Below are 25496 nucleotides of genomic sequence, written 5' to 3'. Positions count from 1 at the left end.
TAAGGAAAATAATCAGTGGGACATTAGGTAAACTACAAGTAGTGGCTCTTTATCCTCAGTTTAGGATTGCAGTAAACGAGTCATTGAACTGAAAATCAATAAGGTGAAACTTTCACTTGAATAATTCTGTAATGACTGGTTAAATCCATAAAACCTTCCTCTGTCATGAAATGTGGTATGGAATAGTCTGGGCTGTGGTTTCCAGACTCGGGTACCTTTGTGCACATCTCTTTTCCCTTTTACACTCAGGAATGTAGACCTTTACTCTGTAATACTTAGAGTCACACAGAATAATGGTTTGTTTCTGACGCTGAGACAAAACAAATCAAGATTCTTACCACCTGTGTAAATGTGATACATTACAAAAAGCAAACTTGGGTCCTAATTTTGAAAATCCAATGTATTGTAGCGATGTTTTCAGCTTGTTGCTGTCCAGCTGCTCTGGAAAGGCAACAGCTGCTCTGCTTCAGTGCCTGCTTCATTCCTGGAAGGTGCTTTATGATTTAAATCACTTCTTTGGGTGGAGAAGCAGCAGGTCTCTCTAATTCAGCAGCAGCCGTTCATATTGACTTGACACCAAGAAATAAAACCAATTGTAAAGGATCATTGCAAGGACAGAGAAGAATAGGCTTAGCTAATAAAAGACTGCTGAAAGCAAAATTTAAAAGAAAGACAGCATACTACTGTGTTTTAACTCTTTACTTCAGAACATAAAAGCATACATATGGTTTTATGCATTTAAAAATAAAGTGTTGTTTTATGGGTTTTTTGTCCTGTTTTGGTTTTTTTTAAGGCAGGTTTTCATAATATGCATTGCTTATAAATGTAGAAAAATCTCGTAAATCAGAGAGCAGCATCCATGTGTGATGTGGGCATTTTAAGCGAAGAGCTGACTGTCACCACATGAAATCCTTTTGCCTTTTTTGGCTGGAGAAGAAACACTTCCAAACGTGGTGCAAAGGCAAGAGGAGGAGGAGCCTGTACAGCCTTGTATTTGTGATCCTTTATGCCATGTGCTTTTAGCAGAGTGTGGCATGTCTTCTGGTTAGGCTCCTTCCCTCTCCCTCCCCCCTGCCCCCCAGCTCAGATTATCTAGCAGTTAATCTGGTTTGTTGATGTGCTGAGCGACAGCAGCTCATTCAGGAACAGACTCGGGGTGGGAGGGGGAGCAGTTCTGAGAGCAAGCTGTTTCAACCAAACATTTTCCTTTTAGCGATTTGTAGGATTAAACTTCAGGCTGTTGCCTACGAAACTTGGCGTTAACAGCCAACGCGTTCGTCACGTTACCTCTTCTCCTCAACTTCCCTTCTGGAAAGAAATAGTGACATAGTTTATCACTGTCAGTCTCCCTTGACCAGGTTATAAGGCTGTGGTTACCCTTTTTCATCACCTTTTAATACTGACCAAAACCTAGGTGGTAAAATTCACAATCCCCTTCCCTTTTTCCTTTGTACCTGGGCAAGTTTCTTCTCAGCATATACAGGATAGTTCAGAAATCTATGTTACTGTTAACCTCCTTCATTTCTAGACAGAAAATTATTGTTTTTTCTCAGCATATGTGCATATGTAACCATCCATATTCAAGCTAGGCTATTTGCTCCTCACCTAGAGCAAAGGTGGGAATATGTGCCTCATTTCATCAACATTTATTGCACTACCTTTCGTTTCAGTTAAGTCCATTGTTCTATAGATCCTGATGTGGCTTCTAAGTACCAGTTTACATTGTGCCTGGTAATTTGTATAATGTCTCAATGGTGAAGCCTCTTGCAGTCATCTTTCTCCCTTCTCATGACATAAAGGGGGCAGGAAAGACCTCCCTCTAAGTCTAATTAGAGTGAATGGATCTGTCTTGTATGTGCTGCTTAGAGGCTTTGCTGTCTCTTATCCATATTACTGTCACAGCTGAGGAGCACATCACAAGGGCACCCTGGTGTGGTGGGCCCTGAGCGTTCTATCTGCATAGATTACTGCAGTGTGTTTGTGTGGGGTGAATCCAGATTCTGCAACTTCAGCTTTCAGAAAGCCTCTTCACAAGGGGAAAACAAATTATGCTAGCTAACCTGAAGCAACTGTCAGGAGGTAAAAGCCTAATGAAATTAAGACAATGTGCAGTTCTCACAAGTTGCAGCAGGTGCTATGGGAAAGATGAAAGATAATCAGTCTGGTAATAGGCACTAAAACTACAGATACCTTGTCATTTCCAGAACTGCATTTCACTTTAGTCTATGTGTATATGGTATAAGAACATATTTTGACATTACAGAGACAAGATTGCAGCCAGTACAGACAGGGCTGAACTAATAACAGCATAGGGGACAAGCCAAGACTTAGTCTGGCCAGGATAACAGGAAACCTCAGCGTGGAGTTGCAGGGCCATAGTGTATGTATTTTATTTAGGAATGCCACATTTGCTTTGTTGGAGCTGCTAAGCTTGTCCTAACCACTACAGGCAAGTATCCTGTCTGATTATACATCCGTGTTATTTGTATCTGGATGTTTTTGTCCGTCAGGAGTGTATAAATTGCATAATACTTCTCATCATGGTGTTTAGAAGATGCTGAAGGCAGTAGACTGATAGATGCCAAGTGGCCTTTTGAAGGGACTTGGTGGTGCCAAATGCTGGGAGAAGCTCAGAAGCTAAGACCCTCATTTTTGCTGTCAGAGCATTTGGCTAATTTTTTATGCCAAACAATGACATTTTGAATATTAACTATCTGCATGTCATGAGTATGTAAATATTTACATTTGATTATGTAACAGGTTCTTTGAAGTGGTGACTTTTGACAGCTACAGCTCAATTTTACCAACCGTTTCTTTCTAAAAAGTAAGGAAATACAGGATAGCAAGAGCAGAAACAATACTTTTTAATGTAAACAAGTTGGCTTTAGGGAGTTAATGAACGGAGCAACTACAGAAAGATGTAAAAAGCATTGTATTAGTAACTAGAAATGTGTCATGTATAATTCAAACCAAATCCCAACAGGAAGAGTTCACCTAATATACATGAACTGTTGAGTGCTTTAATAAACAAGGAAACTGCAAAGAGCAGCCTTTGTAATCCAGGCATCTTGTTAATACATACAAGTATTTGCAGGCAAGCAAAGAACACTGTATTTAACACTGAAATGTATCTGAGAAACAAGACGGAGAATTGATAATACCACAGTGGTTAAGCACAGAGCAATACAACGGTCCTGTATTCCTAAAACATACACAAAAAAATCTTATCAAACCTGTGAATCCTTTTGGGATTTGCTTTCCCAGTCAGGAGTTTAGGAATAAGAGTTTCTAAACTGAACATCTGAACTTGCTATAATCCAGTAGTGTTTTATTAGTAACTACAGAAGCCATTACCAATATACAACCTGGCAGCATTTGGCTTATTTTCAACCAGGGTTGTAAATGTCACATAATAGTGATACAAAAGTTTCAGTTCTTTCTGTGGTAATTTCTCCCCAGAATCTTATGGGGAGAATCTTATCCAAATGGAGAGTTCTAAAAACGTCACGTTGTAATCAAAGCTTCAGTGAAACAAACTTTCTTCCAAGTTAATGTCACTGATCCATGGAAGTCACTTTGCATCATTAAGCCCACATGTTACATTTTTCCCCAGGTGAATCTGAAAAGGGAATCACCATCCCAGCAAAAGCAACTGATGTCGATCTTCAGTGTGGCAGCTGAACTGGTTTCTTTTTGAGGGGTCCTTTGGCTCTGTAGCATTTTTGTAGCACTTTCAGTCAAGCCTTACCTAGCAGATCTCTCTAATCTGCATGAGCTACAGCTTCCAGTCAGAAGCAGGGCTCCCTGCCTCGCGGTCACTGCTGTTTCTCTGGAGCTTGGTGAAAGTCAGCTTTCGCTTGTGTTTTTGTGCTCTGCTTTTGTGCTGATCTGCCTGACATAGGAGAACTGATTTAAAAGCTGCTCACAGTATTTCCTACCAGAATGAAGTCTGAAGAAATCAGACTGATGAAAACCTCTACATTTTTATGTGCATTTTTTTGAGTGTATTTCTGGATGGCTGTGTACCTCCACACATGCAGAGAATGAAAATATAATAGACTGATGCAGATTTCAAACCTGTAGTCAGTGTGGCTCACTGTGGTAATTGCCTAGTGACCTCCCTTTTGGATCCTTGACAAAACCTGTCTTTTTAACAAGTACTTCTTCTATGACCTCTGATTATGGATGGTTAGAGAGTATTCCCCTCTTGGTCTTTCTCTCACTTCTTGTAAACAAATAGGTGTTGTCTAGTGTGGTCATTTTTCTGAGGGCTTTCGTTAACTGCTTTTCAGGTAAGTCTGTACTGAGATGAATAGCTTTGGGGTTCAGGGCAGCCTTCTGTGTGTGGAGATTGAGTTCCTTGGCCTCCCACAGATTTGGTTTAATGCCAGTGGGTGGATTGCTCTGGAAGGCATTCATCCTTTTTTTCTTTTTCTTTTTTCTTTTTTGTTTCCTTTTTTTTAACCAAAGTTACCTAAAAGTGAGGCTGTATTTATTGTTGGAGAGAAAGGCATGTGCAGATATCTCATCTTTTTAGACTGTAGGAAGAGCCTCAACGTAGCTAACTTGTTACCAACTGAGTTGAGGTGACGTTAATTCCATGTTATGATTTAAAATCAGATCACTCATTGATTTTGATGGGAGCACACCTGAGCACACTTATTTCCTTTTCTGGGCACTGACTCATACAACCTGAGGCATCCCACATTTAGACTATTAGGTTTAACTTTTTTCTGCTTCTCTTATCTTTCCTCTTAACATTTAGGTTGCAGGTTTTTAAAAGAAACAACTGATCTACAGAAGCGTCTCAAGCAGAATGCATTGTTTTGGGGCTGGGGACCAACTTTTTGGGGGCTGGGGGTGGGAAAGGGGGGTTGGCAAGTACATTTTCTCTAAAGATTTTAGGGACTATCGGAGTGCCTGCAAGTGCTGTAAAGTAAGAACTGAGAGAACCATGTAAAAAATACTATTGGAAGTGACCTCAAAAAGTCATATATGCCAACTCTCTACCCTTCAAAGTAGAAACAACTGTTCTTATCGGGCACAAAGGTTTGATTTGCATCTTTACTGACCTGAGTGCTCTTACTCACTGGTGCCCTTTCTGTACTGGCTTAAATGTTTTTCACAGTGCACCGAGATTTTTAAAAAGGCACATATTTTATTAAGCCAGGTGCACTTTATTTTGTTTGTAGATGGCATAAATACTGTCTGAAATGGCTGTGCCATGTGTGTGGAAATCCATCTTTTATTGTTAGTAATCTGACAGTGCTTCATAGAGAGGAAAGAAGGAGGAAAAAAGATCTGACAGAATTCACTAACAAACCTGAAATCTTTGTTGATCTACTTTGTATCTCAGTGCTGTGTTGAAAGAACATTTTAAAATTACCACCAGAAGTCTGGCTAAGAGAATTCCATTCGATTTTGGATCGTTTTTATTCTTTCTCTCTTGGCTTCTAGAAGTGGCTATCCAGGTTTAAGTGTCTGCAGTGCATTTTTGGCATAGAAGACTTGTATGTGTTGACTTTTAATGTACCAATCTTTGAGACTGCCAGGCTCACCTCCGGGGGAAATTTTATATAATTGGAGTCTCACATGAAGTGTGTTGCTTTTTTGCTAAATTCCTTTAAAGTTGTTGAAATTTCCCTCTTTATTTCTGATGTTCTTTCATTTCATGTCATAAATAACACTGAACTTGCTGAATTGCTGCCCATGAATTGCTTCAAGACATGATGAAGAGAAACAAAAGGGGAGTGAGAGAGGATTTATTCAAACTTGACATTAACATGAGCAAGTGGCGCTTTGAGGCACTGCCCTAAATAAATATTAGGAACCCCAAAGCATTTACAAGAATTGCAGAACTGATGTGCTACTTTAAAGCCATCCCGAATGTAAGCAGAATCAGAAAAATTAGCATGAAAGACCAAAGGTTAGCAGTGCTGCTGGTTCGTGACAGAGATTTAAACACCCAAGCACACAGACAGCAGTGTTATCATTGTTAAAGGTGTATATAATACAGTAAATTTTTATGTTTAAAAAAATCATATCCTTGTATTCTCAGAAATATAGGGATGTTTTATCTGAAAGGCACATCAGAGCTATAACCGTTTCTTCTCATCATGCCCACATGCTTTTGACAGTGGAAAAAGGACTCACTGAGCAGATGAAGAGGGATTTATTTGTCTGCAGGGGGAACATTCTTCAATAATTATAACTCCTTTTAAGTGGTTGTTTGGAAATACTGTCTCTGAAATGAGATTGTGGAGTTGTTTTAGCCAGGGCATATATCTGGCAGTGACTCCTTCAGACACTGTTTACAGTGGCATTTCATGAAGTCTGCAGTCCTATTTTGCTGACAATTGCAACCTGTAAAATGCTGGGACATACTGTAGGGTTTTAAGAAAATGTTTTGCTCTTACACCTGCCAGGACATTTGAGGCCCTGTTCCCTTTCTTCAGGATGTCTGTAACTTCCATATATAGCCAATATGAATTGCTCATATCCTGTGCTAGGAAAATAAGGCCTTGTAAGCCAATGTGTTAAACCCTGTTGTCTAAGAGCAGTGTATGAATAAAAATATCCAGCTTTTTCAGTATTGGTAGCTGGTTTTTCTTCTTCTCAGTAGCCCTTCCATAGTTAATTTTACATACTAAAGGTCTGAATCTGCATCATTTTCAACCAGTGTGAGATTTAACTTTAAATGTGGGAAGAACTGGCCTTACTGAGAAAATGTGTGTGACTTCATAACTTTCCTCCCTGGTTATAAGGTGGGAAAATAAGGTTTATGAGACATTTGCTTTTCGGATATTATAAATGTGCTCTTGAGGCACTTCTGTTACTGTCAGGGCAAGGTGCACATCATAAAGATTTGTAAAAGAAGCTGCGTATCCAAGCTCCACAGAGACTTAATAATGGTAAGATCCCAGAGCATAATTGTTTCTCTGTATTGCATTAGAAAGCAAAGCATTCCAGTGACTTTTTCCTTGTGAAATCTGAAGAGATAAACAGCGTGCCTCTATAGAAGTGTAAATATTTTTCTCCAAGACATTTAGAGTTTCACATGCTGTTGAGAGTTGTTTTTCTTTTTTCTAGTGTGAGAAGGCCTGCATATTCAAAACATTTTCAGGCTTGCTGTGTAGTTTAGCTAAGGGTGGGTGTATCTCACAGAGCCTGAGGTTTGGTTAACACTGCCAACTATTTCTGGGTTCACGTCGTTCATTCGTCTAGTTGAAGCCCGAAGAAACACTTCTCCTGTGTTTCATTTGCGGAGTTTTTCCTCTTTTCAGTTTGTTTTTGTTTGTTCTGTTTCTTGTTTTGAGTTAGGATTTCTGCTCCGTGCTCAAGTTGGAACATCACCTTATGAAAGATCAGGTGTGTGTTTTGGAAAATGCAGCTTGTGGTGCCTCTTTGGTCTCTCTCCTGGAGCCAGGGATGACCGACTCAATAATAAATATTAAGGAATTCTTAAGTGAGACTGTCGCATGTGAACAGCAACATCTGGCAATCTTAAACTTCCCATCAAGTAATCTCACTTCAACAGTCAGGTTACTTTAAGCCCGAACACAGACGGGAATTACAGTTGCCATGGCAGATATTGGTGCCTGCTGAATAAACGCATGCACCTACATATCCTTCCCAAATGCTTGTTTAGACTTATGTCCATGTGGGAAGAAACCCAGTAAAGTTCATATTTCTTAAAACCTTCTTTTCATAATAGCTGAATATGCTTGAAATTAGACTAGGTAAGTTTAACATCTCCAAGTTTCAGAGCTTCTGATGAGAAGCTGGGATTCACATCTAAGAAATCGCAGGGTGGTTTTTGCATTTTTCTAATCTGATCTGTTTACTGCAGATAACCAAGTTTCAGTCAGTTTCCCCTGCACTGCCTGAATAGGTTATTCAGCTTGGATAACATGAGGACCTCAAAAAATAATTCTACTCCCCTGTTTAATCACCCCCACAGTTTAAAAAGATTTGAAAAGACTACTGTAAAACTCCAGCTATTAATTCTAGCTGTGCCACTTTCCAGGTAGACAAAGGCCCTCTTACTAACCCTTGTTTTCTCTTACTCAGAGCATGTGTGCATATATATATGTAGATATATATATATGTAGGTACAGATACATATGTTTATTCATAGAATCAAGTCACCTCCTGGTCCTGTTTTCAATAAACTAAGCTCCTGTCATTCTTCAGGTCTCTCCAAAGCACTTTCTCTGCAGCTGTGAGCAGTTGTGTTATTCTGCTGTTCCTCTCAGTTGCTCTTTGCTTCTGCTTGCTGTTTCCTGTTGGTAAATCCCAGGATTGTACTTTTTTTTGCCATGAAGTTACCCTTGAACTACATCCTGATGTGGCACTTTCTCATTTGGTTGGCTAACCTGTCAATAATTGCTTCCCAGTTTTCAGTCTCTTTTGGTTTTCCCCCTCTTATTCCCCCCCCCCCCCCCCGTATTTGTTTGCCCAGGTTGGCTTCCTGGTTCCCATAAATGCTGCCTTGCCTGTAGGCATACATTAGGAACTGTGTATTGCTGCAGGGGACTGAGTGATCCCTGGTAACCCTCCCCTGCCATTAAGTCTGCTTTGCTCTACTATTTCATATAGGAAATGGGCTTTATTGTGGTATACAGATGGGCTGGATTTTCCTCAGAAACATTACTAGGTATGTATGGGGAGCTACACAAAAGTAAATGTAAGGAGTATATCAGAAGATATTCCTTTTTCTTCACTGGGTCATCCGTGGGTTTGGTTGCTCTCTTCTGTGCTTGGGACTCACAGATTAGAGCATGAGTGAGTCAGGGAAACCAGAGCTGCATTCCCAGCTCCGCTACTGATTTTTCTCTGTGGCTTGAACACCTAGCTCCCCTCTTAGCTGATAATATTTACCCACTACATTACAGCCACTGGAGAGAGAAGATGATGGTTTTACAAAGCTGTAGAGAATAACATCCAACATTTTGGTGGGATTGGAAGCAATCATGTCTAGACAAGGTCAGATGCAGAAAAGCAGAATCCATGGTGCTAGGCAAGTTAGTGCAACTTGCTGGTATTGCTGAAGACTGGCATAGAGAGAGCTCAATGGCTGTGTTGTAATGAGAGAATTTTAGCTGCTTCCACACATTTTTTGGCTATATGAGTGAGGGCTGAGGTTTGTTATTCATTTAGACTGAACAGTAGCAAAAAGGTTAAATGATCCCTAACCTAGACTACAGAGCTGACAGTTGAATCAGTCAAAGGAATATTAGCTAACACCAAGATAGCTCACTTGTGAGGGGGAGCCTCAAACCAAACAAAAATCTAGGGGTCTACTTAAGCAAACCCTCCACTGCCCCAGAACAGTCTTTTTAGATGGCTTGTTCTCTGTTTTGCCTCAATTGTTCTTAATTATGTCTCTATTCCTGTTATTGTGCCTTTTTTTATCACATGAACTAAACTGTTACTGAATTTTGTTTTTAGAATACCATGCCACCATAGTTAAAAAGTTTGTTGTGTCCCAGGCTTTTCCCATGATGTACAAAGAGGCCCTAACCACATTCTCTGAAGCTGATGTTCTTAAAAATTATTTTAACCTGGGTTGCATTGGTGTAGGTGATTTAACTGTATCGGTTTGAAATGCAGTTTTACTTAAGCTTATGTCAGTTCATAATGTAGGAAAGACACAACATTTATCTTCTGGTTGATTGTATTTTTTTTTCTTTTTAGACATTTTAAGTGTTGTTTACCCTAAGGGTTCTAGGGACAGCTGGAGAATTGCAAAAGTAACAGTGTTAGGGACTACTAAAGTAAAACTTGATTTCTTAAGAAAGGGGGTAAATTTTATTACCTAATACTGTTTTGCCCTGATTTTTGTCCGATTTATACTAGCTTTACCTTTTTGATTTCGGTATGTGGAATTGGTCCAGAGTTTTAAGTGGCATTTAACCACACTACCTGAAAGTGAAGGCCAAAGATTCAGCAGCTCTGCCCATCCTCAGGATGGAAAGTTTCCCTGACAAGGTTCTTTAACAAACAAGATCTCTCCAGCAAAAACTAGAGACTTTATTACTCCTGTTTATGTCTGAGGTAAACCAAAGTAAGACATGTCCCTCTGTTTGCTCCATTTTTCTTTATTTAATTCAGGAAGTCATTGGCATTAAGGTGTTTAATAGCTCCTAAACAGACAAGAGGCTACAGAGGTTTCCCCCTGATTGGTGTATGGCTGAGGGCAGTGAAGAAACCTGCAATTGGGTTGGGTGAGATTTTGAAAGAACCAGGTGATCCAGGAGGCTGGAGCACCTCTCGTATGAAGACAGGCTGAGAAAGCTGGGCTTGTTCAGCCTGGAGAAGAGAAGGCTTCGGAGAGACCCTAGAGCAGCTTCCAGTGCCTAAAGAGGGCTACAGGAAAGCCAGAGAGGGGCTTTTAACAAGGGCATGTACTGACAGGACAAGGGGGAATGGCTTCAAGCTGAAAGAGGGGAGCTTTAGATTAGATGTTTGGAAGAAATTCTTCACTATGAGGGTGGTGAGGCACTGGCACAGGTTGCCCAGAGAAGCTGTGACTGCTCCATCCCTGGCAGTGTTCAAGGCCAGGTTGGATAGTGCTTGGACTAACCTGGTTTAGTGGAAAGTGTCCCTGCCTGTGGCAGGATGAGCTTTAAGGTCCCTTCCAACCCAAACCATTCTGTGATTTTGTGACACTGCACTGCTTGTTTGCCTTCCCTTCCTTCTTCTGCTCCTCTTGCCTCAGCATGCAGAGGCTGACTTCTTTCCTGTTCCCCCTGGACCTGGAAGACATGCAGTTCTGGGTGCCCACCTTGCTGCAGGGCAGAAGGTTGCTTTGCAGGCAAGATGTGAGGCTGTTGCTGGACCCATAGCAGTATGCGTTTTTCGAAGAGTTGGGAAGACATAAAAAGGTTACTTGGACTGAGAAATAAGGACATTTCAATATTTCTTTGTAGTTTGCTGAATGATATTGTTATCACTGATTAAAAATAAACAAGGGCTAATTCCACATGAAAGCCAGACTGCTGCTTTTGCAGAAGGTACAAAGACTTGTGGCATCAGTCATCCCTGTGATGCAAACATGAGGTGACAAAGAAGAAGGTTCAGGCTTCTGGCTACAGCCTACACTGAGCATAATGACTAAAGCCTGTTTTCTTCCTGGGAGAGTCTTTAAAATGGCAACAGCTAGAAAAAAATGTTGGCAAACATGGCACTATAAATAAAACCTATCCATCCCCGGTATGGCAAACTATCTTCAAAGGTACAGAATAGCTTTCATATGGAGCAGCTGAGTAAGATTGGGATCATTCAGCTTGGAACAGAGATGACTGAGGGCACATATTTTGGAGGTCTGCCCCTGTAAGTGTATAATGGCATTGAGGGATGTTCAGCAATTTTGGAAGGTTTGGCAACATGTTGGTGATACTTTGCCTTGGATTTGGCTTGTTCCATTTTGCTGATGTGATCTTGACAATGTGCCTGAGATTTGGCTTATTTGTCCTTTTTACCATTCATTCTCACTGGTTTCTTTCTTTTGCTCTATTTTGATTCATCATTCTTTTCAGCTATTTTAAATCCCATCCCCCTGCACAGGGTGATAAAAGTAATTAGTGTTTTTGCATCTCTGGGGAAGTTTTATCTGAGTGAGGAAAGAGGAAATCCCCTGAAGTCATTTTACAAAGTTCCTGAACTGCTGCACCAAACCTGTTTCTTGCCCAGCTAATGCAGGGTCACTTGAACTGAAACATGCCCAGCAGTGTTGCTTAAAATCACACCAGATGTGCTGTGCTCTTTACTCTTTCAGTCGTCTGTGCTTTATAAACCACAAACCACTCTGGCCCTTGTGGAGTCACTGGAGTTGTAGTGTGTGGCTTCAATCAGAGTTCTCTTAATCTTTTGGTTTGGGGATTTTCTGTGTTGGATTTGTAGGCAAGGGTATCTGAGGGCTTCTTCTGTAAAGCTTCATCTTCTCTGGAGGAAAACTGATGATGCCCTGTAAGGCTGCTCGCTGCTCAGACTAGCAGGTTTGGTGGTGCAGGAGGAGGGTGTGCACAGTCACGCCTGTCCAAGCACTAGGCAGTGTCAGCACATCCTTTTTCCTGAATCCTGGTGTGCCGAGTCCTTGGGTCTGCGTGAGAGCAGGGGAAAGGGGATTGAAGGGAAGCTAAGGCAGCCTCGAGCTGTCCTGGTGTAATAATTCAGGTACCAAGGTGGAAGACCTTCAGCAGGAGCTCTGCTAGCTGGGGGGGGTGACTCTTCACACCTAGGATTTGCTGGGGAGAGGGAGAAGTCAAGGGTCAGAGCAGCACCTGCGTGGAGGCTCTGCAGTGCCTTGAGGACCCTGACCAGCTCGCAGATGCTGCAGTCCCTTGAAGTTGATCAGGCTTGCACTGGGAACTGGTGAAGTCCCAGTCTCATAGGGACCAGTGAGGAGAACCGGTGATTAAGAAGCCCTCATCTGCTCCCCATCTATTTCTTTTAATGAATAGTTTTCAGCCAGAATTGTAGATGAAGCCTCATGGGTTTAAGAGGTATTTTCAGTGGTATTAAAAGTGTTTGAAACATTATTTTATAACTCAGGCATTTCAGTTCAAATGAGATCTTTGCATATGTGTCTTTCTCTCCTTTTCTTTTTTTTTCCCTTTTTTAATGGCTTAGAAAGTTTCTAACGATACTTTACACTCCAGGGTCAAATGTTGTTTATTTTGCATATGGCAATAATATTTTTTTAACACTTTTCTCGAAAGTTGTGACTAAATGGGCAGGATTTGTTACTACATCACAAAAAACACTGATTCTGTGTCTAAATTTAGATTAAAAGCTGTAATTAATCTACATAATAACAGCTACATTTTTTTCTGTGTACAGTCTCATGCTTGCTTCCAAATTTTCTGTGTGTTTTCAATATTCTCTGTTCATTAAATTTGCAAAATATGAACAGCACGTAAGTCTATTAGCAAGACATAGAACGGTTTGGGTTGGAAGGGACCGTAAAGCTCATCCAGTTCCAACCCCCTGCCATGGGCAGGGACACGTTCCACTAGACCAGGTTGCTCAAAGCCCCATCCAGCCTGGCCCTGATATAATTCCGTATTTAATTATGCAGACAACAGCTTCAGTTACTTCCAGTGCCATTGATTTGTTGTCCTCATTTTACCTTTAAGTATTCCATGTGTTTTTGCACACCTGTAGGTTGCATTTCTACTGAACATATTTGTGTGTTGTCAGGCTATGGGATTAAAGTTTGGAAGGAGGAATTCGAGGTCCCTGCTGCAGTTAGCTGTGCTGGAGGTAGCTGGCCTGGTGTTTGCACTGGGAACCTCTGCTTCTTGCCAGGGTTCACCTCCTGGTCACCAGCACTTCCCCCTGTGGTGTGTTGTGGGAGCAGTCACAAACAGCAAGCAGTACTGCCTTCCTAAACTGGTCCAGTCTTAGCAGCCAACTGTTTTTATGGCATATTCTGTGCAAGCATCTTGATTTACCCAAAGAGAGCTTACCAGAGGAAGGATCCATAGTTTGAATGGAGGATGGTTTAAAACAGGGTTATGGTGACAAATTCAGCATGTGTGTCCCTGTGCAGGGAGTCATCAATGATGGCATCTACTAGCTCTTGCTGAATTACCCTGCTAGCAGAGGGAAGGGCACCTCAGGCAGGCAGGGCTTTGCTGAACCCTGCCCCTGTTTCCAAGGGGAAGACGTGAGCAGCTCCAGCTGTTCTGCTTATTCATTCTGCCTTTTCAGAGGAGTATTGGTGCTCTCCTGTCAGGGATGAGGCTGGGATTTAGATACTCTGCTCTTATCTTTCAAGAGCCTTTATTGAGTTGTTAAACGTACTTTCTCTAGTTTCCCCGTTTGTAAATGAAAATACATTTGTATCCATTCTAAGAACACCAGGCACAATAACTAGTTTGTGTTTGCATTGTACTCTACCCTCGGTATGTAACATGCTTTTTAAGACATACGTTCTTTTGGCACAATTCCACTGAAGATAGCAGAGCAGCTTCATCTTTAGACAGTGGGTATATTTTGCCACAACTCTGAAAAGGTTGTGTCTTACTAATAAATTATCCCTATAGCATATTTTGCCATGAGTTAGAGTGTATCCTAGATGCAAGGCTTGCGTGAAGGAGTCTGGCCACCTTGCACAGGCACGAAACCATGAAGTATTGCACTGCAAATTCTAGAACAGAAAGCTTGCAAGTAGCGTATGCCATTAACAGTATATATTCTTTAGTAACCAACAGAGATTTCTAGAGAGGTCTTCAGTGCATGTGTACATTCAGTACAAATGATGAGCAGTTACAGTGAAGTACTATCCTGGTTAGGATAACAGTCTGGAAAATCTGTGCCTTGGGTTGGGGTCTGAGGAAACCTCTCACAGAACCACCCATGTGCTGTAATTAAGTGTGAATAAGTAACACCACGTTGGTTCATTAGCACTGGTTATTTCAGCAGATTGATGAGCTGACATTGTGGGAACCAAGCCCAGGAAAAGTGCACCTATCGTGCTGAATTTGAGTTTTGTGAGTTTTGTGGCTTTTTACTTCTTTTTCCTTTGCTGCAGTTCCTGCATAAAATCAGAGGAAGTCAATATATTCTGAGCTCTTGCAGCCCTGGCAGGATCAGCATTGATTACAAAAACATGAACAGAAATTTCTTTGTCCCTAAACAGTAATAAAGAGAGGCTGAGGCTGCTTTTCACAGGGAAGATCACAGCTAGAAGCATCTTGAACTCTCCTGGTTTTAGCATCAAAAGAAATGAACCGAGAGCAGCTCTGCTGGAGGTTATTGTTGTTCACTTCAGGACCAAATAGAAAACTTTGGTATCTGTTACTTAAATACTTCGGCCATCAGCAGGCCTTTTTTCTTTACAGGTTACTTAATTATCCACTGCATATTTGTGCTTTTGCAGTGAAAAGTGTTTTGTGACAATAAGGTTGTCTAAGAAAAAAAAAATTAGTTTGTGTACAAGATTTTCCTTCTTTTCCAAATGGGAAAAGTGCTCTAGGGAAAAGGTGTTGCTCCTCTCTCTGCGGTTGCTGCATTTGCCTTTTAAGGAAACCTGATTTACAGTTAAATGTTTCGGAAGATGGGCAAAGGACCAAGGCGAGTGCTAACGGTGCCAAGGAGAAGCGGGAAATGAGGGAGAGGATAAGGAAATCTCTGCTTTTAAACAGAGAAGGAAAACAAGTTGGAAATGTGGGCGGGGGGGGGGGGGGAGGAGGGAAGATGAAAGCACCCACGTCATTGCAAAGCAAGGGCTCTAGAGTAAAACGAGAAAAAAAGATTATATGGTGAAACCTCGTGTTCTGATAACTTCAGAAGCTTGATATCCACAGAAACAGGGCTACGTGCTGCTATGCTGCCTTTGCTTCTGACCTTTCCCTGTGTTTTTCTTCCTCTCTGGCTGGGTACCCTAGAAGGGAGTCAACTCTGGCTGCCTTGTGTCTCTCAGTGTTAGCAGTGGGGACAAAGAATGGTCACACTCCTGCCTTGCTTTCCCAGCAGGCAGCTCTCCGATACCCCTCAAAGTGTGAGGGCAGAGTGGGGCTGCCAGTTTTGGAGTACCAAGGGGCAGGCAGTGCCTGCGGGCCCTAGAAATGGGTTGGCAAAGAACTTCTACATCCCAGTCTGCAGCCTTCTCTCCCCATAGGGTGAAATCCTGCTCAAAATCTCATCCATCTATTTCCTGTGGTGATCTTTCTGGGACGAGTACTGAGAGAAGAGGTGGACGGGCCCATCTGCAGAACCCGGTGTGGTGTTCAGCAGAGCGGGCATGCACATCTCTGAGACACTAACCCACCCTCTTTTCTCTGCCTCAGAAACACACCCTTCTGCCTCCGGTCAAGCCTTAAACTGGGGCTTTGAGAAACAAGACGCACCAGTCCTTTCTTGTTTGTCACTGGTGGCAGAAACAAGGTATGGTTTCCTCACTCGGCTCAGAGAGGTGCCTGTTGGCATAATCAGACATCTGTCTTTGGCCCTATTGTTTCCTTGTCATGGGTTGACTTATCGTTCTTCTCTCCAGGGGGATACAACTTTCAGGTCCCAGTGAATGAGTCTGTGGTTTGAGACCAAAGTTCCATCTGTCCCTCTGTTTCTCGTAATGCTCTTCTCCCTCTGTTTCTCGTAATGCTCTTCTCCAGCAGCTGCTTGGAGAAGAGTATAAGCATGGGGTGAACATTTTGTCCTGCCTCCCCAGAATCACTCTCCCAGCCTCCAGCATTTTGTGGTCCCTGGCTGTCTTTTGTACTTGGTGTCTCTATGGTGTTTTGAACACCAAGATCCTATCTTTTAGCCCCTTATTTTCTCATGTGAGGCCCTTCCTATTTTATTCAGAGATGCCTTTTTTGCTTTAGAGTCTTTGGTGAGGAACCTCACTGAATAACTTGAAACAACCTGATCTGTAGTTGTCCATATCTGTTACGAAACCTCATTAGAAATTGGTGTCCTTTCTAGTCCTCTGGCATTGAGACACTTTATATAAGAGATTATAGATGACAGTTTGTAGTCATTTCACCTATGATATATGATGCACCCACTATATATTACTCTTACTTACTATATAGGGCTCTTCTCTTTGCCAGTTTTTTCTATAATCTCATTTACTGGTACTTCAATTTGGGACCAATGCCATAAATGCTTCATAAAGGAGAGTTCCTGCAGGGAACTGTCCTTTTACCCAGTTTGCTTCCTTACCAATAGTGCTTCCCAGTTGGCCTACCTGAGAGTCTAGAGGGTTGTTTGCACAATACTACGCTGCTCATTCTCTGAAATGGGTGAAGCACAGAAATCAGCTTTTCTAAAATACTGCTTTGGTTTCCAAAAGTAATTTCTTAGTCCACAAAAATGGAATTTAGGCCTATGTTTATTTTTAAAGGAGAAACAGAGTTAACAGCTGATATTCTGGCCAATTTGTAATTGCACAAAACAGAAGAACTGAGATTGACTGCGTTTCAGATGATGTTAAAAGCCCTTGTTGCAACCATGAAAATATTAGAACAATTTAGATGGCATTAAAATTGAGTTGAAATGCCATCTGCTTAACCTATGTACCATTTCCCATGTAATTTCATTGTAAAGAAACCAAATGCAGTTATCAAGTGATAATATTTTCAAAGAGAACGAGGTGTGTAGCAAAAGGTGGTATCTTCTAATAGCCCAACTGACCATTCTTGGTTACAGTTTAGACCATCAGAACTACAGCACCATCACACTGATTCCTTTCTTCCTTTTCATTCTCTTCAGTACTACTTTTATAGCTGAGCTATTGTTCTGGAGAAAAAAAAAAAAAGTATTCTTTGAAAAACGTCTATGCTGTGCTCCAAATTTGCTTTAAAATGTTGCATGTCATCCAGATCATACAGTAAAATCCATTCACATGGACACAGGCAGGAGCAGGCGCTACAGCAGGAAAACCATCACATGGTTGGCAGCACAGTAAGTCCTTGTGCAGAGCAAGCACTGCTGAGCTCGCAGAAGGCACCATGGCCATATCGGCTGACAGTGTGTGGGACTGGCTGGACCCACAGACCACGGACTGCAGAGCTGGGCACAGGCAGGCTGTCAGGTTGTTTAGATTTGCATCTGGTTTGCTTTTTTCTAGTAGCTGATAGTTACTGAAGTTGATTCCTGAAAGTGAAATTATTTCTTCAAGAAGGGAGGGTTGCTTAGGTTCTTGCACCCTCCTGCAAGGCTTCTATTCCTGAGCTCTGAGCAGGACTGAACACTGTTTTATCAGGACAATTTCTAATCTCTAAAATAGCATTTGAGTTTTCAGTTACAAAATCTGGAAAAGGAAATTGTTGAGTACTTGATTTTGATATACAACATAAGAGAATTCCTTATTTATGTCTTGATTGGATATCTTGGAGAAAACTCTGTCGCTCCCAAATTGAAATTCTGTTCAAATACTTTGATTAATTATTTCTCAGAGTGACTTTTGGCAGTTGCTAAGCATGAAGAATTAAATCTTCTCTTCTAAGCTCTGTCAGAAACACACCATTTTAGAGCCACCATCAAAAATTGACAAAGCATTAAAGCAGCAGCCTGCTACTGCTGGGCCTGACTGCTAATTAGGAGAGCAGAGGACCGTTCTCAATATCACCCCTGAGGCTCCCTGAGCAGACTCAAGAAATATCACAGGTTTCTCAGCACAGCCCATGGCCATGGTGGAGGATTGACGTATATCTTCAGATGTAAAATCTGTTAATTTCTTCTACAGAAGCCACTGTTACAGAACTGAAGTCTTTCTTTTCCTCTGTAACCAGTGAAAAGATTGTTACACTGGAAAAAGGCATCAATTTTGCATAAAAGTATCCAAGCTGAAATGTATTTCTGTAGCCAGGTACTGTGTGGAGGATGAAGGTTTGGAGAGAGTATTCCAGGTCTTTTTTCTGAAGTGCAGATATTGCCATTGAAAACACTCTCTGACTTTATCACTGCTTTACAGCTCCATCATCCACTGCTATGTGTAGGTCTGGGAAGGCAGCTGGTGCCTGCTGCAGACTCAGTATCCATCACCCTTTGCTCCGCAGGTCATAGAACCATAGAACGGTTTCAGTTGGAAGGGACCTTAGAGATCATCAGGTTCCAGCCCCCTGCCATGGGCACAAACACCTTCCGCTAGACCAGGATGCTCCAAGCCGCATACAACCTGGCCTTGAACACTGCCAGGGATGGGGCAGCCGCAGCTTCTCTGGGCAACCTGTGACAGTGCCTCACCTTACTCGTACTGAAGAACTTCTTCCTGATACCTAACCTAATTTAATGCTGCCATAGGGTGCAGAGATCAGAAACAGAAAAGCTGCCTGAAGACTGGCAACACAATTTCTCTGCCCAGAAATATTTGATTAGGCAAATACACTTCAGCAAGTTAAAGTGACTTAAATCATTCAAATGCCTGTATGTTCTACCTTGCTTGTTTTATTATTGGCTCATAAGGAGAGAGCATTGGTATGTTAAATGTATCCCAAGCCAATAAAGAAAAAAAACTCCATTCACTACAGCCTGAATGACTTTGATTTATGAATCTCTGATTCATCCTGACAGCTACTGAAAAATTCTTGTAAAACTGCATTAATCTTGGCCAGAAAAAGAGAAGAAATGCGTTCGGTAACAAGTGCCACACAATACAGTTACTATTGTGGGTATGCTTAATGAAAGGCATCTTTAGTGTTTGACTCACCAGGGAAGCAACAGTAGGTATTGCCGCATATTTTCTCATTTCTTAAGTCTGTTAAACAAATGTGTACCTGGGTGTAGAAATGCATCTCTAACATTGATGTCTCATTACCTTATTTCCCTTCTTTAATGTGTATAGTTTTCGTGTTTCATATAGTTTCAAGCATACAGAGCTTCTGTGTCATGAGATACTGAAAATGAGTAATACAAACATTTTGTTGTATAAAAGAGGAAAGAGAAATAAATTACTTTCATTACTAAGTAAATTACTTTCATTATTATTATTTTATTCCCAATATGGAGCATATTTGAGATCAAAAACTTAGCTTAATGACTTGATTGATCAAATAGCATTCTCTATAGTGCCTTGAAGAAATTATCATAAACTCAATAAAATGTAAGAAAAAAAATCCAAACTTGATTATTATTTGCTGCAGATTTGGTTATTTTTTTTTTCCAAGAATGCTTCATTGCAAATAGCAATGTTTTCCAAGAAAATAACTACACAGTCTGAAATTTGAATATATTAAGGGTTTGAATAAATAAAGGCAGCTGCCTTCCTCTTGCAATAGCTACTTTGCAGCTCTGAATGCAGTTTTGCTTAGCATATATCCATGGCAATTTACTTAATATCTTGTGGTTTTTTAAACTATCTTAAAGGCCCTAGGCCCAAGGTGGCAGCAGGCCATCCTAGCAGAGAGATGTAAAGAGGAGAGATCAGAACAGGGAATTGTACAGCTGTGCTCCTGTTCAAAACCAGATATTTCCACTGTGAATCAAAGCCAGAAAGCTGTGCTGTAGCTTAATCAGAAAGGGCAGGTGATTGAAAAAAGGAATGAGGTTAAATTTGTTCAGGAGATCACTTTTTTTTTTCCCCCTCTTTTTCATTACTTTTCCATTAAAGAAAGATAGGACATTACTGTGGGTGCTTGTTTTGTTATTACAAAAATATTAATTTTATAATTGAACAATGGAATGTGTTTCTGTATTTGCAATGTGTCATACATATCTGGCCTGAGCCCTTTATTTACAGCTCTCCAAAAGCATACTAAGCTATACTGAGTTGAATTAAACATAATTAAACAAACTGATAAGATTTTAAAAGACATTTAAGATTGAAGATAATTGAAAAGTTAAAATACTTTACCTATATTTTCAACTGAAAATGTTTCTGTCTGTATCTCCCATTTTTATAGGCATTCATATACGTACCTGAAATTGTACATCCCACATTGTACTGATGATGTTAGAGGTCACTGGAAAAGTGAATAGGTCAAAATTGTGGCTTTTGGGAGGAATTGATGAAATTAATGTCAGTGTTTTCAGCTGTGAGATTTTTCACTAAAGGTTCTCTTTTGCTGTGTGTGAGGTGGTTGCTTTGGTTTTCTCATAGAGTGATGTTATAGTATTTATTTTCTTAAAAGAAAGCAAAGAGAACAAAGGCAGGCATGTGGACAGCTAAGCACTGCTCCAGAGAATTTGTCTTATTGACTGCAGGAAAATTACTGGCATGGCACCAGTGCCCTACTCAGCCACTTTGAGACATAGCAAATTTTCCCTATGCTATTAGGGTAATGCTTGCATTAGCCTTTTGTAATAAGCAGGGGCCAGAAGAGTTGCAAAGGTAGATTTCTCTTGGCTGCTGAAGGTGGGCTCTTACTAGACAAATAAAGGGAAATAGCTGAAAATTATTAATGCTTTATAGAGGAGTACGAGCAGAAAGTTTAAGTTTCCTATCATGGATACCTAAAAGTCTTGACTCAGCCAAACTATTGATTTCCTCCTATTCACTGACTGGCCTGTTCATAATCAGGCAAGTGTTATGATGGAAAGTCTCACAAGAGGAAGCGTGGTGGTGGTTGCACTTCTATTCCAAGACCTGAGAGAGGGGGGCTCAGTTTCCAACTTTGCAGCAGGTTTGATGTGCAAATAGCCACAGTCTGCCACAGCAATTTCAGTACCTCAGATTGATCCAGGCACCCAGCAGAATTTGATAGTTTCCACCACAGTTAGCATTTTCCACTGAAAATATATCTGAAACCCTGCTAGACACCTCCTGGACTTTAGCATCCCTTTGAAAATAGGATTCATGACCCCCAGGGTTTTTTCAGTGGTGAAATGTCTGGGCTGGAGCATGAGGACCAGGTCATAGTCCTGCCCCAGTGAAGCTCGGGTTGGATATCAGCTTGGAGGGGGATGCTGCTTAAAAACACAAGTTACCCTCTCATATCTCCATTCACAGCCAAGCAATCCCTTCCCACCTCCATGAATGTTCAAAGGTGGGCAGCACTTTGTCCTGCCACAGTCAAAATACAGGTAGCTGGGGGGGTGGCAATGTGCTGGCTCATTTCCTGGGATTTCAGCTGGAACTCTGAAACCCCACCTCAGCATTGTCCCTGGCTTCAGACACCCCCAGTTTCTACCTTTCTTTCTAAATGCCAGTTCGCGATCATTTCATATGCTGTTGCTTCTGGCATGTTTCTACAGAAAATACATCCTGTTTGTCCTTAGCCACTTAATACAGTTCAGGATCTGACTACTGCAAAACAGAGCTTAGTTGTAAAAATTGTCTACATACTTGTCTTGAGAAGTGGAAAGAATAACCCTAATAGTAAGCCATAAAGTGATAGTTTAAAGGCTGTGAGGAGCACCTGGTGGCACAAGGCAGCGGGTGAGCTGGGAACATGTCAAGCTGCTTGTGTCCCTGCAGTCATCTCCCATTGCCAGCCCTGGGTGAGGGCAGCGATGCTTTGGGATGTTCAGGTTGTGAAACCACGTGGAGATCTGTGATTGAAAATGTTTCTGATCTGAATGCAGAGGTGCTTCTCTGGCAGACTCGTGACCCTGCAAAATGGGCTATGGTAAACGTACCTGGAGTGCTGAATGGAAGGGTACTGACTGCAGCATCTCTCCCTTTCTGCAGTGCTTACAACAATATTGTCTAGATAAGCCTCAGTAGCGCTGGAAATCTGTGTTTATATCAACCCATGAAACATGTTTTATATATCTCACAGAGATTAGTTCACAGAAGCACCCTATATAACTGATTCTAGTTGAAAACTTTACCAGATACATCTGACTTACCTCTCAGTGAGCAGGAGGGAAGAACAGGAAAAAGGGAAGCTTTTTTGTTACTGTTTTGCCTTTTGGCAGTCACTTGTTTTACTTAAGGTTTCTTTTTTGTCTCTTCTTTCTGATAGGCCTAGAAGATGTTGTAGCAATAATGATTCCTGAACCCAAAGGAAAAGAGATAGTTAGCCTCCTGGAGAGGAACATTACTGTGATGATGTACATAACCATTGGGACACGCAACTTGCAGAAGTATGTCAGCCGGACCTCTGTGGTGTTCGTCTCCATCTCCTTCATTGTGCTGATGATCATCTCTCTGGCATGGCTGGTCTTCTATTACATCCAGCGATTCCGCTACGCAAATGCCAGAGACAGAAATCAGGTGAGCGGTGCTGAATGGCTATTTGTGTTTCAAAAAAATCACCATGAGATCAGTTTACAAGTAAAAGTTGAGGAAATTGTGAGTGTGTGGTAAAATATCTAAACCAAAATGAAAAGCAAGGAAGTAAAAAGAATGGGGATAAAAAAATGCCTGTGTTTGGGAATAGCCAAGACTTCTGTCAATATAGGTGCAATTCAGGAAAAAATGAATGAATAAATATAATGTGTATGTATTATGGGGATTTTCTGTCATGCAGAACACACAAGAAATAGACAGAAATTTGATGTTTACTAGTGAAAAGATTGCCTTTATACCTAAGTGACATAGACTGTATATGGCTAATGACCATTGAGATCAAAATGATGGCTAAAATATAGTGAGGTATGTAAATGTCTGTGTGTGAAACAAGGGTTCACAATAGAAGAAGAAATTAAAAACGAATAGTGTTTTAATTTTAATACTTCAGAAAAGTCTTGGGCTTGAAAGGCAACATGTCCCTGTTCTGACAATGATATGTAAATGCTGTAGTGATAGCCACCTGTATTATTAAACTATTGTTTTTTGTTTTGGCGTCTTGTCCAAACCCCTTGAAAAAGGTACAAAACCTGTAGAGCTGGAGAGAAGTCAACAGCAGTGGGAATGAGCCCTAGGTCCTGAGGCACTCTGCATTTATAAGGCATTGTGCATCTTTATGGTAGTTCAGCAATGAATAATAATAGCAATAATAATAATAAATTTAATCTTTTCTTGTCTGGATGCAACTATCTCGGCATCAGCAGACCTGTGAAGCTGAGGCTTCTACATTTCATTCTAATGATGCAGTATAAAATGTTCTCAGTGTATGAAATCTGAGGAGATAGCCACCTTACTGCAGGGAAAAAATGCACTGTAATTCCGAGATGTTTCTGGACCCTTAATAAATTACTGTCAGGGTAGGCGACAGTGGCCTTGCTTGCTCTGCAGAAAAAGTAAAACTGAGAGTGTTAATAATCATCTTGTGAAGTATTGTGACACACTTTGCAATATATACTTAACTTATAGGGATCCCTCCCTCTCCCCTACTAAAACTCAGGCATCCTCTGAGATAGAGATGAGCTGCTCTGTATTTACAGACAGAAAGAATGTATTTTCCTTTAAATATACAGCATGAAATTTTGGATAGCAGGAATGAGACTGTCCCAGCTGGAATTTGAACATCACTGGCAGCAGATTCACTGTGACTGTGACGGCTGTGATAATTTTTAGATGCTTTGGCTGCAAAAGCACGTGTGCCTAATTTATGTATGTGAGTACCGTAAGTGTGCTTTCAATCAAGTAATTATACAGCAGATTAGCAGTGTAAATAGACATATGTAAACATGAAACCCAGCAAAATAAGTAGCTCATTCAGGTAATATGCTATAGTTTGGAACTGATGGGTTTACATGTTCAAGCAGCTTTCCTTTTCAGCATTTTCTTTCCAAAGTCTGAATGAGATTAACATGTGCACAAGCAGGTGTCCTCTGCATAGGTTTTAATAACTCTTATTATATTAGTTCTCTTCTTCAGAAGAATTACAAAGCAGGCCTCCTAAGCAATTATTTATTATTATTTTTTTGCCAAAGCTGTAATAATGATACGGGGCAAGCTAGAATTTCTCCATATATTTTCTCCATCCAGTTTTGCCTGACATCTCTTATCTCTTTATTAGCTCTTTTCATATGAAAAGCGGTAGCAATACACAGACAAAGCTCGACCATTTGTGTTAATGAGTTGCTATGGGTTTTTTTAATTTTGGTCCTAGCTATGGAATATAATAGTGTAGGTAGTTCAGAAGAGCTTATCTTCCTTTTGCCTTTTCCATGAGGGTTTCTCTGTTTCACTTTAAGTTCTGCTTGTTCACCTGTTTTCTTTAACAGGCTTTCTTATAGCAAAAGGATGGGATCACAAAGTTCTGTGTTAATATCTTGTATATTCAGATATATCCAAGACAAACTGTGTTGCTTTGCTGGAGCAGGATTTTTTTGTCACTGCGCTCAGAAGTTATTGCCATTATAACTTGCATGTGTCTGTATGAAGGTGTTGTGCTTACTTGTGGGAAAAGCCTTGCATGTGTTGTAAGCACCTTCCTTACTAGCCATCTTTAGGAAAGATGGCTTCCTTCTATTTATATTTGATGTACTCAGGCTAAGCCAAAGGCTGAAATGTTTGCATAAACAGAGCATCAGATGGAGGAGGAGTCAGCTTGTTCAGAGGAAGTTGTGCTATCAGTTCCTGTCCTGTAATGCGATAAACTCGTAACTCAGCAGAATGACTGCCCTGTTCTGAAAGTGCAAAAATCTGTGACTCATTTATCAGACTTCACTTAAAATTAAAAAAGAAAAAAAAGTATCTTAAATTCATTTTGACATCCAAGTGATAGAAAAGGATTGTGAGGGCCCAGGCTTTCTGTGTCTACCTATATCAACCTCTTAGTTTACCTCTGTCCTACATGCCCTTCCTGTGTTTGGCTGATACTGGAGTTGCCTCCAGGAGTATTTCAGCCTCCTCTGGATTGGTAATCTGGGCAATGTGCTGAGGGAATGGGACAGTGTGGCTGACTGCAAAATATGGGTGGCAGAAAAAGTTGTTACCTCCAAGAAGGAAGGCCATTGCACTGTTACGTGAAGGCAAGATTTCTGAACATCCTTCTTCAGTCACTCCAAGTCTCCCTAAGTCATCTTCTACTTTGCCTCTTCCAAGCTGACCCATTGCAACTATGTCTTCCTTTGATGGAAAGTGTCATGTGTTTTAACGGGCTTCATAACCACCTTTGCCTTCTTATCCTTTTTTAAATGGCGATCCTTATTTCCGGGTCCGCTTCCTTTCTTACGCACAGCATAAGTTGCTGATCAAGCCAGAAATTCAA

The 25496-nt window shown here is 41.0% G+C and overlaps 1 protein-coding gene across 2 annotated transcripts in view; it reads left to right on the top strand.

Moving 5' to 3' along the window:
* RNF150 (ring finger protein 150) overlaps window positions 1-25496 on the top strand; it is a 141627-nt gene that overhangs the window by 45506 nt on the left and 70625 nt on the right. For both annotated transcript variants that reach the window (XM_062637252.1, XM_062637253.1), the window contains exon 2: window positions 22359-22609. In XM_062637252.1, the coding sequence (XP_062493236.1) occupies window positions 22359-22609 (251 nt within the window). The remainder of the gene's footprint in view (window positions 1-22358; window positions 22610-25496) is intronic.

Source organism: Pezoporus occidentalis, unplaced genomic scaffold (assembly GCF_034315485.1).
Source record: "Pezoporus occidentalis ecotype Australia unplaced genomic scaffold, CSIRO_AGI_Poc_V1 ctg51, whole genome shotgun sequence".
Classification (NCBI taxonomy): domain Eukaryota; kingdom Metazoa; phylum Chordata; class Aves; order Psittaciformes; family Psittacidae; genus Pezoporus; species Pezoporus occidentalis.
Note: the sequence above shows the minus strand (reverse complement) of the source record. Positions and strands in the feature narration are given on the sequence as shown.